The 17,543-nt window shown below is 29.7% G+C and overlaps 3 protein-coding genes across 4 annotated transcripts in view; 1 reads left to right on the forward strand and 2 right to left on the reverse strand.

Annotated features, from left to right (window-relative positions):
- Window positions 1–5,055, reverse strand: part of ZnT63C (zinc transporter 63C) — a 46,927-nt gene extending 41,872 nt beyond the window's left edge. The window contains exon 1 of the mRNA XM_067279806.1: window positions 4,992–5,055. The gene's annotated coding sequence lies outside the window, so the exon portion shown is untranslated. The remainder of the gene's footprint in view (window positions 1–4,991) is intronic.
- The window catches only part of LOC136983153 (dynein regulatory complex subunit 2-like), a 400,360-nt gene that overhangs the window by 316,960 nt on the left and 65,857 nt on the right, over window positions 1–17,543 (forward strand). The window lies entirely within an intron of this gene.
- Window positions 8,911–17,543, reverse strand: part of LOC136983164 (ras-related and estrogen-regulated growth inhibitor-like) — a 53,776-nt gene continuing 45,143 nt past the window's right edge. For both annotated transcript variants that reach the window (XM_067279818.1, XM_067279819.1), the window contains 4 exons: window positions 16,471–16,601; window positions 16,203–16,387; window positions 14,784–14,907; window positions 8,911–9,099 (listed from right to left, as the gene is read on the reverse strand). In XM_067279818.1, coding sequence (XP_067135919.1) covers window positions 8,917–9,099; window positions 14,784–14,907; window positions 16,203–16,387; window positions 16,471–16,601 — 623 coding nt within the window. In that variant the 3' untranslated portion in view covers window positions 8,911–8,916. The remainder of the gene's footprint in view (window positions 9,100–14,783; window positions 14,908–16,202; window positions 16,388–16,470; window positions 16,602–17,543) is intronic.

Consider the following 17,543-nt stretch of genomic DNA (forward strand, 5'->3'; position numbering starts at 1 on the left):
ACCATTTATACCCACAGGGAGGAACGAATTAAAAAAAGAAACATTATGATAAGGCCAGACCGAAACGTGGGTTAGCGGGTGGTAGTGATGGAGCCCGACAAAAAATTGCTGAGGAATTGCTGGCAGAGATTCGATCCCGTGTTCCAAAAAACTGGCGTATTAACCGGCCTAACCATCACGGATATTATTATTAAATTTTTTACGCATGGCTAATTTCAAAAAAAATATAGAATAAAATAAATACCGGTTCTCTTTTGTAACTTTATACAAATAATCAACACGTAGATAATTGCAATTCATGGTAACATGTGGTTTCAAACTATTAAAGTTTACTGCTGAAAATGTATTTTTATATTTTATTAAGAAAATACAGTTTATAGTGAATATAAAAATCTAATAATTACTTTCGAGCAATTTATAAAACATTAAACTGTAGTATTTTCTATAATTCAAGGCCGTGTTCGACGTCACGTGCATTCATAAAATTGTTCGGGAATCTATTCACATCCTCGTGATAAATAAACGAGAAATGATAGTATCGGGTGCAAATTTTACATATACACAAAATAGATTCGCATGTAATTAAAAATTCTAAAAGTTTTTCTTCTTTTGAATTTATCAAAGCGCTTTATTATCTACTAGTGTCAGAAATTTGAAAATTAAAACGTAACCATCTCAGATACGGGGATGAATTTGGGCGTAGAACTAAACGCTCTAAAGCTAATTTCAAAAGGTAAACGAGAGTTTGATTTATTGCAGCGCCGTATTATCCTCTAGCGTCAAAGATTTGAAGTTCTAGCAAAACGGGGCGTCAACCTAACGAACGGGACTGGATTTACGCGTAAGTTGAGTATTCCACAACTTCGAGGCTAAAGACCTTAGAGCCTCATACTGTAAGATTTCATCTTATAACGTATAGACGGCTTTGCTCTCCATTTGGTAAAGGGCAAAGGACCTTCTGGTTTTATTTGGTTTATTCGTATACAGCAACGCGACACATAGGACAATCTGTCCCCAGAGAGGAGTTTTTTTTTATGGAACCTGTTTCCTATTTAGATGTCAGTAATGTAAAGAAAACTCGGAAAACTGCACGTGGCCAGGCTCGAACCGTGACCAAAATATTCAGTGGTTTTTCTCCACTCGGCCACTGGTGGGCCTTGGCTTAATTTATGCAATAATAATTTTACTTAACTATTTATTTAGTAAATTATAACAAAGTGATTTATATTATATACAAAGACAAGAGGTGAATGCACGTTCCTGACTTTGATAGGTTATATATATATGTATATAAATGGTTTTCCGAAAATGATTACACGATAATCTGTAGGTTTACTCCTTCCAATCCAGTTTAGAAAAATTTTTGTGGGAGTAAATATTTATTTTTTTCTACAATAGGTACTAAAGGTCTCGCTGATGAAATCATCAGCGAGACCTTTAGTAAATGAAAAATAATTTAACCGAAAGAATGTAACACGTGGGAACCCTCGTCATTTCTTGTCTTTTATTTGAGTGACTGGTTCATATATATATATATATAATTTTATTAAAAAAGTAATAGGATTAATCCTAAATAAGACTTAAAAAATAACGTACAATTATTTATTGTGACATGGTCACATTGCCGAGCTGAAAATTTAATTATATTGTTAATTTATTTAATTTAAATTATCAATATATGCTCTCCATCTCAAATTAGTTGTGGCTTGCCCCTGTTGGTCGTACGTTATCTTTAACAATAGATAGATGCCCGGCACGACTAACACCTTTCAGAAGAGAATTCTTGAATTTAAGTAACGTGACTGCCGCTTCAAACCGGAAGATTTTATATAGTTAATCAGGGCCTCCTACCCCTCACAATTCCACCTCAGGTCTCAGATTTTATCTATCCTACTCTATTCTCGAGATTAAAGAACGACAGACAGACGGACGACAGCGGGAATTTATAGGTCTACAATTTTTTTCAAATTTGCAGTCCAATAAAGAATCTTAATTAAATAAATTAATTACATAAAATAAATTTAGTTTTTATTTATTTATTTAATAATAATTATATAATTTAATTAAATACAGGAATTATAGTGGCCATGTAGCATCGTTGTCGACTTCGCGTGATTAAGGAACGGAAACTGATCCCACTTTGTTTATTCCCAATTATAATTTTTTTTTTAAATCAAAAATCTTTACCTTAATTAATTTTAAATTCGATATTTTAATTCAAATGCTATATAAAGAAGATTATCGTGCAAAATATTAATATAAAACAAGTAAAATTAAAGTTTGCGCTAGCGAACTGCGTAAACGTGCGACTTAATGTTTATTTTATTTTAATTATCTTAAATTGACAAGCTGATTATAATCATTTTTACAATAATGCAGAGCCTGATTTGCACGCTTTATAGCGAGTTATTTAGTTGGTATTATTGATTTTATAATCTTAACCACGATATGTCAGAATGGAGCTCGTGTATGACTTTACTACTTTGTAAATTGCTCCTATTTTTTTTAGAAACCAAAGAAATTTATTAGAAAAGACGAAATTATTCCACGCTCTAATAATCTTATAAAGCCATTTAATTTTCTTTTTCTTGTGGAAGCAATTTGAGGAGGAGGAGACGGAGGAAGATAAAGAGGAAAACTTTCAACCGGACTCGGTATTCAATGAGGATAAAATAAAACTGCTAAATGCTATATAATTGCTTGTACGTGTGTTTATTCTTCTTTATAACACCATAATAGACCTTTAGAATGAAATATCGACCGTAAAATCGAGCGCTAAAACAGCGAATTTCTCGAAAATTTCAACGTCGTCACGCGTGATTACTGTTGAAATTAGGTTAAAAATACGGAAAATTCTCGTTATTATATTACAGAATGACGTTTATTTAGTAATGCATTTTTAAATTACAAATTATAGTGAGTTACCACATATAAATTTTGTAAAAAAAAAAATTATAAATGTTTAATTATTGAGTAACGTGTAGTATAGTGTTCATAAAATTCTGTTTTCGTGGTAAAATTATATATAAATTTGTAGTTTTAAAAGTGTAGAAATAAATAACAACAAAAATTATTTATCTTTCTAACTTTACTGTCGCAGTTTATCTCAAGTAATTTTATTTATTATTATTATTATTTTAAAATAGTTTATTATGTTTACGACTTCCGCGAAAACATTGACAAGTTACGGGTTCTGCGAAGCGTAACAAGTTGAAAAATTTCTTTAAATATATTGATATAATACTTCATTTTAAAAACATTTTATTACTATAAAATGTACAATAAAAATTTAATTTTTAATTTAAATTTTTATACGTAAAAATTGCTATTTTAGTAGCTCAATTATTAAAAGTTTGGTAGCTTAATTTATCATTAAAGATCGAACCCTGTATTAATTTAATTAAATTTTATTTTAAATATATTTACACATTTAAAATAAAAAATTATTTACTTTATTTTATATAAAATATTCATATGTTACAGTATAAAATGATTCAGCAATTTTATTCTTTAAAAATGGAAAACATTCCACTAAATATTCCAACTCAGCATTATTTGTTTTGAAAAACACACACAAAACACACACCTGTTCGAAACGGACACCTGTCTAAACGGGAAAAATTGTTCGGATCGTAGCGATTTTCTGTTTAGAAACAAAAAAGCAAGCCTGCCAAACCGGAAATAATATTCAAGTACGGTTTACGCAGGTTTTACTGTATACAGAAACCTCCCTGCAAAATTTCAGAAATGTTTTTCCCATTGACTAATGGCCATACTTTCCCTCTGTTATATATAAACAGCCGGGAAAGTACTAGATTGACTTCATTAGATGAGGTTCTAGCATTAATGCCTGCTTAATTTTTTATGGTAGTATTGATTTCTTAAGAGTGGAGCAGAAGAAAAAATTCAAGCAAATTCTACTGAGATATACGTTGTTGGTGTCACTCGTGTTTATGTTGTTTTATTGCAATAATCTGGCAATTGTTGGCATGAGAATAATCTTAACGCTGTCTTAAAACATATTACAATTTATTTCTAACTCAGGAGTAACAACTGCTAATGTTGATACAGTATATAGTCGCCATGTTTGATGGGAGCACGCTTTTGTACATCAACTTCAAAGCTTAATAACTCTCGTGCCTTTTATCGAAAATTTCTGAAATTTTGCAGATAGGTTTGTATATTAAGACGATTGACGCTGTTAAATTTTGGTGGCTAAAGATCGAGGGGTAAGGAAATACAGGGCGTACTGTACATAGGTCATATTTCAAGTGGGGACGGACTTAACGAAGATTTTTACAAAATTCGTCCCTACCCTCGAAATTATTAATTATTATGAAATGGCAAAAGGCCTAAATATAAAATGTTTTTTTTAATTCGTAACAGATGACGTCACACACAACTTATTATTTAAATTATTTCTTAAATTCTCATTCAAATTATCTGGGAGCCGATAAATTATTAGGGTCGATGTATAAATTTACATATAATAAGATTGAGAACCCATTGTATTCTTAAAGTATTGTTACTAATCGAATTAAACACGTTTCCTACGCTATAAATAAGTTTATTTTGTATCCGGAATTTACTCTTAATTAAATTTTTATTAATTATTTCTAAAAAATTATATTGAATGATAGATCAATCGATATTATCGTATGGGTGATTTTACGCTTCGTAACACATTAAAAAAGTTATATATATATATATTTATCTATCAGATTGAGGACGTTTTATATCAATATATACATTAAACACACTTTATCGTTATTACTTGATTAAACTTTTTGATAGGGAACGTGTATAAGGATGTGTTACGATGACATTACAACATTTAAATCGAAGTTAGGAAGTTATATATAAAATACAAAGTCATTATCCTAATTTTTAAGTATTGAAAGGGGGCCTAAAAGCGGTTAATTATTTAAATCTCTATTAAATACGGATAATATATATATACGATGGTAACCCAAAAGTCACTAAAAACTCACCTGCTGTCTTCTTTATAATCAATTTCCTGCGTAAATTCTGACAAAATCGCTTATAGAGCCGACAGAAATTTAGTTCTTCACGCATTCTGCATATTTACATATTTTCATAGTTTTTTCTCCTAAATTTGAATCTAATTTTTTTAACAATAGTTTTAGATAAATGCTTCAAAATTTAGTTAAAATAAAAATTTAATTTTAATTTACAATAATTAAAATTATTCAAATTATTGATGCTAATTAGCAATTCTAAATTAATTGTATTATTAATTTTATTACCTAAAAATGCAAAAATTTGCCTACGTACGGTATAAAAAATTCATGATATAGTGAATAATTTTGTTCCTCTTCTCTATTCTTTATATATTAGGTGAATTCGATATAAAGAATGATTTATCTTACATTCTTGAGAATGCCTTGTATCGAGAATTTAGTGTTTGCAACTATATACACATGTATTCAAGGGAGAGAATAGAGGGGAAATAATGTCCTCTTAACCAAACATTAAACATAAATAAAAAAAAGTTAACAAAAATAAAAAATATATTAATATTTTCGTCTGTAATCTGTAGTAAATTTAAATTTACAATCGACTCTCGATACAGCGAACTTTCAAAGAAGAAAGATAAATTATTCACTTTATCGGGTGGTCATTATATCAAAATTCCATTGTAGACTATGTACATACATACATAAGTTACTTACAAGACATATATACATACACATACCATACGTTATATTTATATATACTAGTATATCACTGATAAGTAATTTAAGATAAAGGAAGGAAAGTAAACACAATGAACATTAACGCGACTTTAATCGGTAACATTAAACTTTACACAGTAAAATGGCCGATAAACACTCTTGGAACATGAATTAATTATACAAGAAGCATTCAATTACATCACGTAGAAAAATATTCTTGTATTAAATTATAAATTGTTTTATTTGAATAGCTTATGTTTAATTATCGTCAAGCGGTAGCAGCTATATTTAGAACAGTGTTGATGTAGCAAAAAACAGAACGAAGAAAAAAAAACTAAAATAAACTTTAAAAAGAACAGCCGTAAACAATCCGAGTAATTTGGAAACGATACAATCGAAAATCGTTTCAAGAATTCTTATAAAAACGTGTATTTTTTGCATTGATGAGGACATTGATGCGAATTCTCTCCGTCATAATGATCGATCGCTATTCGTGCGAATTCTCTCCATTGATGATATATCGATCAATACTAAAGCGAATGTTTTCCATTGATGATGATGATCGATCGATCGTTCCCTGAGCGAATTATCTCCACTGATTAATCGATACTGAAGCGAATTCTTTCTTTTAATGATACGTCGATTGAATTGCAAGTGAATTCCCTTCATTCGTGATTTATTGATCGACACCAAAGCGAATTTCTTCCGTTGATGATTCGTCGATCGATACTTATGCAAATTCTTCCATTGATGATTCGTCGATCGATACCTAAGCGCGAATTCTCACCATTGATGATCGATCGATGCTGAAGAGAATTTAATGTTTGTTTGAAGTACATAGATTTTTACAGTCTTTATCATTATATATATTTATAGTATAAGATCTAAGAATTTATTTTTAGATTTATTTTGCACATTTCTGATATTTATGACTCCATTATGGAAGCGATAAAAATAAAACTCCAGTTAAAACAAAATACAAAAAGAATATATCAATATTATATAAGCTATTTAGTTTATCTTTAAAGTCGTTTTAATAATTTAAAAGTAATAATAATAATAACAATAATTAATGTAAATTAGCCTATTTCTTTAAACTTAAAAATATTTGAATCGCTTTTATTATTTTCTATTCAAAATGGCGGATGTACTGTACAGTACATCCGCCATTGTTAAAACTGTATTTTTTAAAATTTTTAATTATTTTTGTACGTTTCATTATTAATTAGGAATAATTAATCTTAATTAATTCAATTTTTAATGCTAAAAGCTAAAAAAAATTTATTTTTTTAATGTTACATTTAGGTTCAAAATGGCAGAAATATGTACTGTACTTAATGAATGCAAATACAATTATACTTTTTAATTAATGTTTAATAATTATTTTTAAGTAGTTTATTAATCTACATTCTTAATTAATTTTAATAAATTTTTTAACACTAATATTTAATGTACGAATGAAAAGTCTTCTTGTTACTTTTTTAGATCCAAAATGGCGGATGTATGCCTTTAATGAATGCAATTACGATTGAACGTCTTGACGTTCGATTGGTGCCATATTTTTACGTAAATTTGACGTCATTTTCGAGAATTACTCATTGTAAAACCGAATAGATGACATCAAACTGACGTAAAATGTGCTTTATTTCAATCAAATTTGTTTTGAAGATTTTAATGTATAAAATTAAGGTTTCATAATATATTTTACTTAAAATTTTTGCCATAAAGATTTAAATGTAAGTAGAATTAATGTCGCTGAGTTAGAAAAGACAATATAAACAAAAATTCAAACATGTTCCTAGTGTTTTTGACAAGGCAGGAGAAAATTAGTTTTGTGAGAACCGGTCAACAACCTTGCAGACAAAATAAATAAAATTTACTTGTTTCGCCACAAAGAAAATTAGAAATAACATAAATTTTACGCAGAAAAATCGATAAAATTTAAATTTAGATCAATAAACAAATTTTAAAAGTGTGTATACGCCCTCGAGCGGAAATAAAGATTTTAAAAAATATGACGTAAGCGGATTTTTCGTATTACGTGTGTAAAATTTTATTAATTAGCATACAATTTTAATTATATTAAGTTTAAAAAAGTAAAATTTGAATTTAAAACAAAATTAATTTTTCTGCTGCGTAAAAAATGTAATGTGCTTTTTCGGATTATCTGACAATTAAACAAAATTGTATACATATGTTGCGCCATCTGTTATTATGAATTATAAACTGTTTTTAATTATTAAAATATTTGCATAATACACAGTATACCATAAACTTATACTAAAATTTTTTTTAAATATTTTATAATTATTTAATTATTTAAAAAGAAGATTATATTAAATGATAAATAAATATTTCCAATAATTTTAACATATAGGCTATTAAAGTTTGATAATTTAAACACCATATGCATAAATATGTTTAATACGTATGTTACATTAGAAAATGACGATTTTTTTAGTTTAATAAAGCATTTTATTCGTAAAAATGCTTTATTAAACTAAAAAAAAAATCGTCATTTCTTAATGTAAACCCATAGACCACGTGATGACAGTCAACAGAACATGGCGGCGATGACTCGTGTGTCGCTACTCTGATATCTAGGTACTCTATGTTTAATTTATGATTCATGTTATTAGAATATGCATAAATATTATTTTCACAAAACTTACGAGCTTAAAAATGGAGCAGTAATGAAGTAAATTAATATTTTTGCACGTTAAACTCGAACTGCAAGTCGCCATTTTGAAACGAGTCACCAGAATTTTTTCAAACAAATATTTAAATCCGAAAAAAACAATGAATTAAATTTATGTATCGAAATTACCAATATATTTTTTTAAAGTTTAATCTGTGATATATATCAGGAATTAAACTAATTTATTACAATGTATCACAAAGTTTAGATGCGCCATCTTAAATCACGTGATATATAAAGCGTTATTTCGCATATGACACAATATTTAATTAATAAATTTATGGCATATAAGCTAAGCTTTAGAAATGATATTTAATTTTATAAATAATACATTTAATTATTATTTTAACACGAGTTTTTTTAATCTCGTGAGATTTGAAGCGGTTTTGAATGTAACATCTAAATCCAAGTATATCTGCATCACTTACAAAATATTTTTTAAACATTTATAAAGTAAAATAAAATATATAAACCAAGATACTTTTTATATATTAAACTTCATAAATGTTGAAAAAAAATTGTTTACATAGTAAATGTTCTTGGATTTTTAATGGTTTTAGTATTGGTTGAAGCGAAACGAGATCTTCTCAACCAAGTTGATAAAGTGAAATTACTAATTGTGTTCCTTCGTACATTTGGTTGCGGAAAATTATTATTATTATTATTGCTGTAATATTGCTGGCGATCTTCTTTCGATTGGATTACCTGAAAGAAAAATTATAATAAATTACAGTTATATCTAAAAGTCTTGCTAAAAGTATGATCAATATCAAAGATCATATTACCAATAAATGATGAGGATGATTACCTTTGTTTGTATTATTAGTAAATAATAAATTATAAATAAATAAATTATTATTAACTAGTTTTATAAATTAAAATTAAATTAATTTTTAATTTATTTTTATTTTTCCTTTAAACATTTCACTAAAGTAGGATCCCAAAATTTCCAGGGTTATGTATATGACAGTTCAGAACGTTGTAAATTTACATACTGTAGTGAATCGTTTCTATGGAAACTGTGAGCCCTTCAGTGGCGGGGAGGAAAAAAATCACTGTACGCTGGTAGTTAGTCGTGGGTTCGCGTCTGGCTAAAGGGCAGGTCACGTGGAGTTTTCCGGGTTTTATTCACGTTTGTAACCTAAGTAGGGACATTTCCCATAGAAAGCCCTTCCGAGAGGCATCTCCCTGGGCCTCGCCACGTGTGGTGATGCAATAATCAAAGAGAGGTAGCGTCCCAGGCACTGACGTAACCAAATAAACGAAACCAATGAAAACTGTATATGAATTAACAGTAATTTATTATTAACTGCATTAGAAAAAGAGAAGGTAGATGAAATCCTTGAACGGATCGACAATCAAAAAAGTTTGACCCTGCTGTAAAAATATCCAGCAACGAATTGCATAACCTTCCCAGAAAAAAGTATTTACAGTGTATTTAAATAACTACAGTACAGTGTGTTTAACACTTTCGTACATATAATTACATCAAACACATTTCTACAGTTAATTTAGTTGTATAAGTAAATTACTTACTTATAGACTACTGTTATAAACACGTAACATGTCCTAAATAAATTTAATTATAAATAACAAAAGCTAAAGTGATATAAAAAAATTAAAAATCTATATATATATAATCGAGACGAGTTGATAATAATAATAATAATAATAATAATAATAAGCGCAGAGCCCAAACGGTTAGGAGTTGAAAGTTGAAATTTGGTACACAGTTAGGTTACGTCACGAGAACGCACGCTAAAAGGGATTTTTCGAAATTCCTCCCTACGGGAGAGATGGACTGGATTAAGGCTTAACACTTCCATCAACAATAAAAGTGTTAACAATGGAAGTGTCAACAATGGAAGTGTTACGTAACAATGGAATCTTCAACAATGGAATTGTTAAGAGAAAGTGGTGCAAGACGCAGATGCAGTTTTTTTTAGTTTTTGCAGGAAATCAAACATATTTTTAGACCCATCTAAAAATTCTCTAATTAGTCCGGAAACAGGAGGACCCAATTCTTGCATTCTGTGAAAATGGGTAAGGTTGACTATAACGTAATAATCTTAATCTTCGCTATCGTTACTTTTGCCCGAGCAACGCGGGGCCTACCTGCTAGTTTTTAATATTTCTTCAATTATTCAAGAATTAAGTGGAATATGCAGTAATAATCACAAATTATAAATAGAAAATAATGAGAAGAATTGTGTATAAAGTAATTGAAAATATATTAATTAATTATTCCTAAATAAGATAATTTTTTATTTAATTTAAAATATATGTTCTTCATCTCAAATTTGCAGTACATCATACTCTTCTTGATAACAATATAGTCGTGTCGGTCATCTACGTAACTCCATTCAGGGAAAAATGTTTGAATTTAAAACACGTGACTTCCGGTCGAGACCAAAAGATCGTATGTCGGTCTCGTGCTCCTAAGCTTTCCATATCCAGCCTCCATTTTCGCCTATTTCGTTCTATTTATAGCACTTCTTTGTAAAGTGATGGTTTCGGTTTCGGTTTGGTTGGCAATGACGGGACATTTTGCTTTTAATATATATATATATATTATATTATATTGCATTTGTAGGCATTTTTATGCATAAAATACAGCTAAAAGGTAAACAAAAGACTGTTTTGGGGGTTGGAAACGGATTAATTCATTTTATATTGTTTCTTATGGAAAAATTTGTTTCGGTTTTCGAACAACTGTTAGGAACGAATTAAGTTCAAAACCGGAGGTTTGACTGTACAGTAATAGGTATATTAGAGTCAGACCTTGAGTTTCGATACAAATAAATAAATATAAAGAAATGTTAATGATTATCACAGAAGAGTATGCAAAATACTTCTTACTTTTAATTACAATTTAAGCATAATTATTAATGCTCTTATTTCCCTAAAGTATAAATAATACTCTCTATAAAATTCCAATACCGCCAAACTTATTGCTACTAAAATAATACATCGTTAATAAAACTATTTTATTGCAAACTTTCCAATTCCTCAATTTATCATAATAGTTAATTTTATATTCAAAGTGACCAATGAAATTTTAAGTTTACTGTTTCATTTTGTGTATATATACTCCATGAACAATTCTTACACGAAGAGTTCTCAAATTTGTTAGCATTATACAATTAGTAATTACTTAATTTATAATGTAATTTCTAATATGCAATGGAAATCGATGGTAATCCGGATGGTATCTCTTCCTACTAAAGAAGAAATTTGTTAGTAATTTGAATCGTATCGGTAATTTTAACTCGAAATACTTGTTTTAAGAAATGTATGTAATGTATATACAGTGCATACCCAGTTATGAAATTACTTCTTTAAAAGAGCAAACGTTCCATCAACAAAATGTAATATGTATTATCTTTAAACCCTTCCAGTACGAACATTTAATCGAATTAAAGGGTGTACTATAGATTACTATCTATGGAATTTCGGGACTTTGAGTATATATCTGAACTGAGGGAACCGAGACGAGTTCAACGGTACCCTACCTTTGGACCGGAGACAAAAAATAAGTTATCATAGTTACAATTTCTTGCCTTTCACAATGCATTCTACGCCATTTTAGAGTTTTCCACTAGGTGGCGTTCGACTGTTCGTGTTCCCGACAGACCTCCCGGAGGGAGGCCGCCGGCAGGCCGCCGAGTGTTTAACGTCACTAGTTATTCATTCACGGCAGTTCTTGAACAAAAGAAAAACAGGAAGTGGCGTTCAACTGTTCGTGCAATTTCTTGCCTTTCAGAGTGCTTTTTCTAATGGTTTGCAGACTTTACCGCAAGATGGCGGGACTAGCAACTACGGTGCAGTCTGCATGGTAGCATTAAATAAGTATGATAACTTAAAAAGTATGATAACTTTCTTATTTCTCGTCTCCGGTCCAAAAGTAGGGTATCGTTGAACTCGTCTCAGTCCCCTCAGTTCAGATATATACTCAAAGTCCCGAAATTCCACAGATAGTAATCTATGATATCTCCAAAGTAAACCCTATAAATTGTATTCCCTATTGTATTGGAAAGCATTTACGGTTGTACAAAGTTTTTCAAGGATGAGTTTCCCATACAAAGTTATTTACAATACAATACAATACAGTGTAAGTCGAGGTCACGTAATACAGCTGTTCGATTTGTATAAAACTGCTCATAACCTCTATGACTATCCGGAAACTTCCAGTAGAATATTATCGAAATGCGAACAAAAATTGAAAATTTATCGGAATTTTCTCCCTGATAGCTATTTTCTTATTCATTACTTTTTCCATCGTCTTTTTTTTCTTTCCTACGCCTTGCTGGCTTCCATGAAATTGGGCTCACACTTCTCTATCTTTCCGGATCGAGAGGAAGAGTTAATATTGCTAAATGATCACAAAAGGACCACTATAATCATTCCCAGGGCGGTAGCAGACTACTAACAACTAAGTCGTGAACTATGACAAAACTTCGGTTTGCTTTGGTTTGGTAACAATGCAACACACCAGCAAAGAGCATTGTACTTCAAGAAGATTTTTTATTTTAATATTTTTGCACCATTTCGCATCAAAATATCAACATTTACTCATTTAAGCAACTCAGCAACGAGTTGTTTAACTTTCCCCGGCGACATTTAAAAACTTTGTGTGTGACGCCATCTATTGCAATATTTTATTATTAAAAACTTTTTATATTTTTAATTATTTTAAAATAAAAAAGGCTTAATTTTCTGGCCTAGAAGCTTAAAATATATAACAGAGGGAAAGTATGGCCAGAGGTCAAAGAGTGAACCCTCCAAAATTTTTACACTTTTTGACTGGGGAGCTTTGATTTGTTCAGAAATGCAAAAATTTAGGAGTTTTCTTCTGTGTGTATGAATGTCGATGTGTGTGTGTGTTGGCAAAATTTTGTCCACCCAATAACTCGTGTGCCTTTTGTCGAAAGTTTCTGAAATTTTGCAAAAAAATGCATGTATTGGGGGGTTTTAATAGTTAGAGGTCGAAGTGGTGGAGAGATAGCGGATGTCGTGTGTCGTATCACGAGTGGGTCGAACCTAATCAAGAATTTATTGGACTGCAAATTGAAAAAAAGTTGTAGACTTATAAATTTTCACTGTCGTCCTTCTATCTGTCCTTTGTTAATCTCCAGAACGGGGTTAGATCGATTAAAGTCGAGATCAAATATGAAAACTATAGGGGCAGGAGGCCACGATTAACTAGAAACCTCCGTTCTATACCGGAAGCCACGTTATTTTAATTCAAAAATTTCCCCTGTATGGAATTAGATGACCTGCATGACTCTGTTGCTAATAGGATAAGTACGATGTACAGAGACAAGATACTACTAATTTGAGGTGGAGTGCATATATTTTAAATTAAATAAATTAAAAATATATGATTAAAAATTGCAGCCTGGCTTTGTGACATCGTCACAATGCCAGGCTACACTTTTTCTTCATAATGCTCTCAATTTTAGTGTCTTGCCCCTGTACATCATACTTTTCCTGTTAACAGTAGAGTCGTGCCGGTTATCTTACTCCGTTCGGGAGAAAATTTTTGACTTGAAATACCGTGACTTCTGGGTCAAATCAGAAGTTCGTATACAGTTAATCAGGGCCTCTTAACCCTGAGCTTTCTGAACTTGGTCTGGGCTTTCATTTATCTAACTCTGTTCTCAAAATTAAGAAGGACAGACAGATAAATGCCAATGAAAATTTATATTTTTTGAAAATTGCAGCCTAATAACCTCTTAACAACGTCCATTATAATGTAACGGTTATTGGCCGTTGTTCATAGGTTTGAATGTACTTTCTTACGTAAAATAGTCTATATTTTCACTTTTCCGTCTATTATAAATAACAGTGGGAAAGTATGGCAATTGGTCGAAAGATGACCCCCGAAATTTTTATATTTTGAACTCAGGAAACCTTGAAACGTGGAGAAATTCAAAAAAGTTCGGGGGTAATTTCTGTATGTATGGATGTTAGTGTATGTGTCGGAAGGCACGATTTTGTTCACCCTGTTTGAAGCTTAATAACTCCTGTGCTTTTTGTCGAAAAAATTTCTGAAATTTGCAGGCAGGTTTGTTTATTAGGAGGATCGTTGCTATTAAATTTCGGTGATTAATGGTCGACGGGGTGGGGAGATAAAGAGGGTTGTTTGTATCTTCAGTAGAGTCGGACTTAATGACGATTTTACTCGTTATTAGCATTTACAGATTTTTTTAAAATAAAACTTTTTTAAAAATCTCAAAAATAGGTTTTTTGCCATTTTATAATAGTTAAAAACATAAAAAATTTCAATAATGAAATAACAGATGGCATCACATACGCAGTTTTAAATGTTGCTGGGAAAGTTAAGCAACTCGTTGCTGGATATTTTTAAAAGAAACTTGTAAATTTACCTGTCTAAAAAATGTTTGGAAAGCAATTTTAACATTTTCGGCTTCTTTAGCTGCTGAACATTCGTGAAAAGTGCATCTCGAATATTTAATCCCTTCTTTATAACCTTCATTTCCGCTTACAGTCCTTGAAAAATTATTTTAAATATTAATTCTTAAACTTCATACAATTAAATTTTAAAAAAATTAATAATTAAAAATGCAATTAAAATAAAGTGGAAAAATTATGCAACGTAATTTAAATCAGAGAAAAATAATTAAAAAATAAAAAATTTAAATTTAAGTACGATTTTTAAATGAGTTAATTTAGTAATTATAATTTACAATGATATTAAATATTAAATCTGATCAAATATAAAGTTATTAAAGGATATAAAAATTATTTTATTAAATTTTAAATTTTATTATTATTATTGTTATTATTATTATTTTAAAATGATTTTAATATATAATTTTTCTCTGAATAATTTAAATTATTAATTTAATTTAATTACTGGAAAAAATAATACAATTAATTTTAATGATATCAATTTCGAGATATTTTTAATTATAATTTTTTTTTATATTTTAAAATATTCTAAATATTTTTATTTATGTTAAAAGTATGTAAATATTAATATTACAGACCACTTTTCCATGTAAAGTATATTAATTAATTGAAATAAATAATCAGCATTTAATTACAATTTATTAAAGTTCAATTTCTTTTAAAAAAATTAATTTTAATTCTAAAGATTTTATTAGGATTATTATATAAAAATTTTAAATTTAAATTATATAAGATCCACGTTATAGTGTTATGCAAGCGTAGGGTCGGGTCGTAGTGCTCATGAAAGACCAGTTAGGCCAATCGGAGTAGTCGTATGCTTACAACAAAGCCAATAAAATGTTGCGAAAGATTGATGTCATTTCATCAAACATGGCGACTAAAAAAAGGAAGGAATTCAGACTTTTTAATGCTGAAAGATAATTAATGAATTGTTCAATAATAATGCTTGCGAGGCAACTTCAAATAATAAAAATGAATTATGGAGGAATGTGCATTCTGTATCGTAAATTAAAGATATATTAACGTGACAGCCGAGCGGCTAAGATGGCAGCCTATCGCTCTGAAGAGCCCAGAATCAAAACCAGGCGAGCCACCCAAGATATCTTCATGGATGAAGGCCCGTATATGTCGGGCTATGTCCCTCACTACCCGGATGCCCCCACTGTGGCTTGGCCACATGAGAGCAACCGGGATGGTAAGCTATGATAGTAAGGAAAGTCCCTCTTAGTGCCCACAAGGCAAAAAGAGCTGAAAATGAAGAAAAACTTAATCAAAATAAGTCACTGTATTATGTAAAATACTGTGTCATACAGACATCATTACCAGCAGCTGTTAAAATGATGTCTGTATGACGTGATGTCTGTATGACCTACCTTAAATGAATGAGATCTTCCTTGTTACCAATTAAGGCGATTGCTGCTCGTTTATCTATGATCTGAATGGTTCTCAATAGTTCTCTGGCTTTAAAAAAACTCCTTTTATCAACAATAGAATAAACCACAACGTATCCTTCTATACCTTCCAACATTCCGTGTCTTTTTAATCCTATAAATGTTTCCTAAATTCGAAAATACAGAAATAAAATCTTCATCATAAAAAATTTGAAAAAATAAATAAATAAAGTAGAAATTTCTTACGTACTTTGCCAGAAGCATCGAAAACATTAATAGCAATTACTCTTCCATCGATGGTGATGTTTCTCTCATAAGTAGCATTACCACAATGGGAATATTCGGAAAGATATTTATTTGTCAGGAATCTAACAATTAAAGCTAAGGAATAAAATTTTAAAAATATTTTTTAAAACTTAATGAAGTTTTTACACTAATTTTACTTATTTATGCCTTAATTTATGGTCTAAATCTTTAAAATATATATATATATTTAAATTTTGGCCAATTCATAAATTGGCCAAGTTGATTTTTTGTTTAATGTTACTTATGGTTCCAAAATGGCGGCTCGTCTCTGATTCAAGGAAACAGAAGAAAGAAAACAGTGGGGACGCACGTTCTAACCTAACCTAACCTATTCTAATAATTTGGTTGGTAATAATTATGGTAATTTTATTAGAATAGGTTAGGTTAGGTTAGAACGTGTGTCCCCACTGTTTTCTTTCTTCTGTTTCCTTAAATCAGAGACGAGCCGTCATTTTGGCACCATAGGTAACATTAACCGATTTTTTTTAACCTATAAAGAATCTTATAATAATTATAAATCATTTATTCATTTATTCAATAAATGAGATTTACTTTTAATTAATATTTATAAGAGAAGAAACTCTATCTGCCGTACACTCAAATATTCAAAATAGTGGCAAATTAACGTAAATAATAAAAGTGTTATTAAAATAATTAATTGCCCTCATCTAAGCATCTACGCGTCATTAATATTAACCGCAGTTAATTAAAATAATGTTTTATTCATTACTCAATATCTTACATTGTATAATACACGATAACGTTGTTACTTTGTAATAAATAAGGACAATTTTGTTATAATAAACCTTTAAATTTGGTATAATTTATAATTTATAAGTTAATTAAACAATATAAATTTAAAATACAATCACCATTTTAGACACAAAATGACTTCCAGTTAATATCAATAATCGTAGTTATAAGCGACACCTAGTTCCAAAATTAATGTTTTTTAATATAAAATGATAAGATATTATTACGCTCATTGACAAAAAAGTTATGGCCGCAGATAGATTC

Source organism: Centruroides vittatus, unplaced genomic scaffold (assembly GCF_030686945.1).
Source record: "Centruroides vittatus isolate TY-2023 unplaced genomic scaffold, ASM3068694v2 contig_877, whole genome shotgun sequence".
Taxonomy (NCBI): Eukaryota; Metazoa; Arthropoda; class Arachnida; order Scorpiones; family Buthidae; genus Centruroides; species Centruroides vittatus.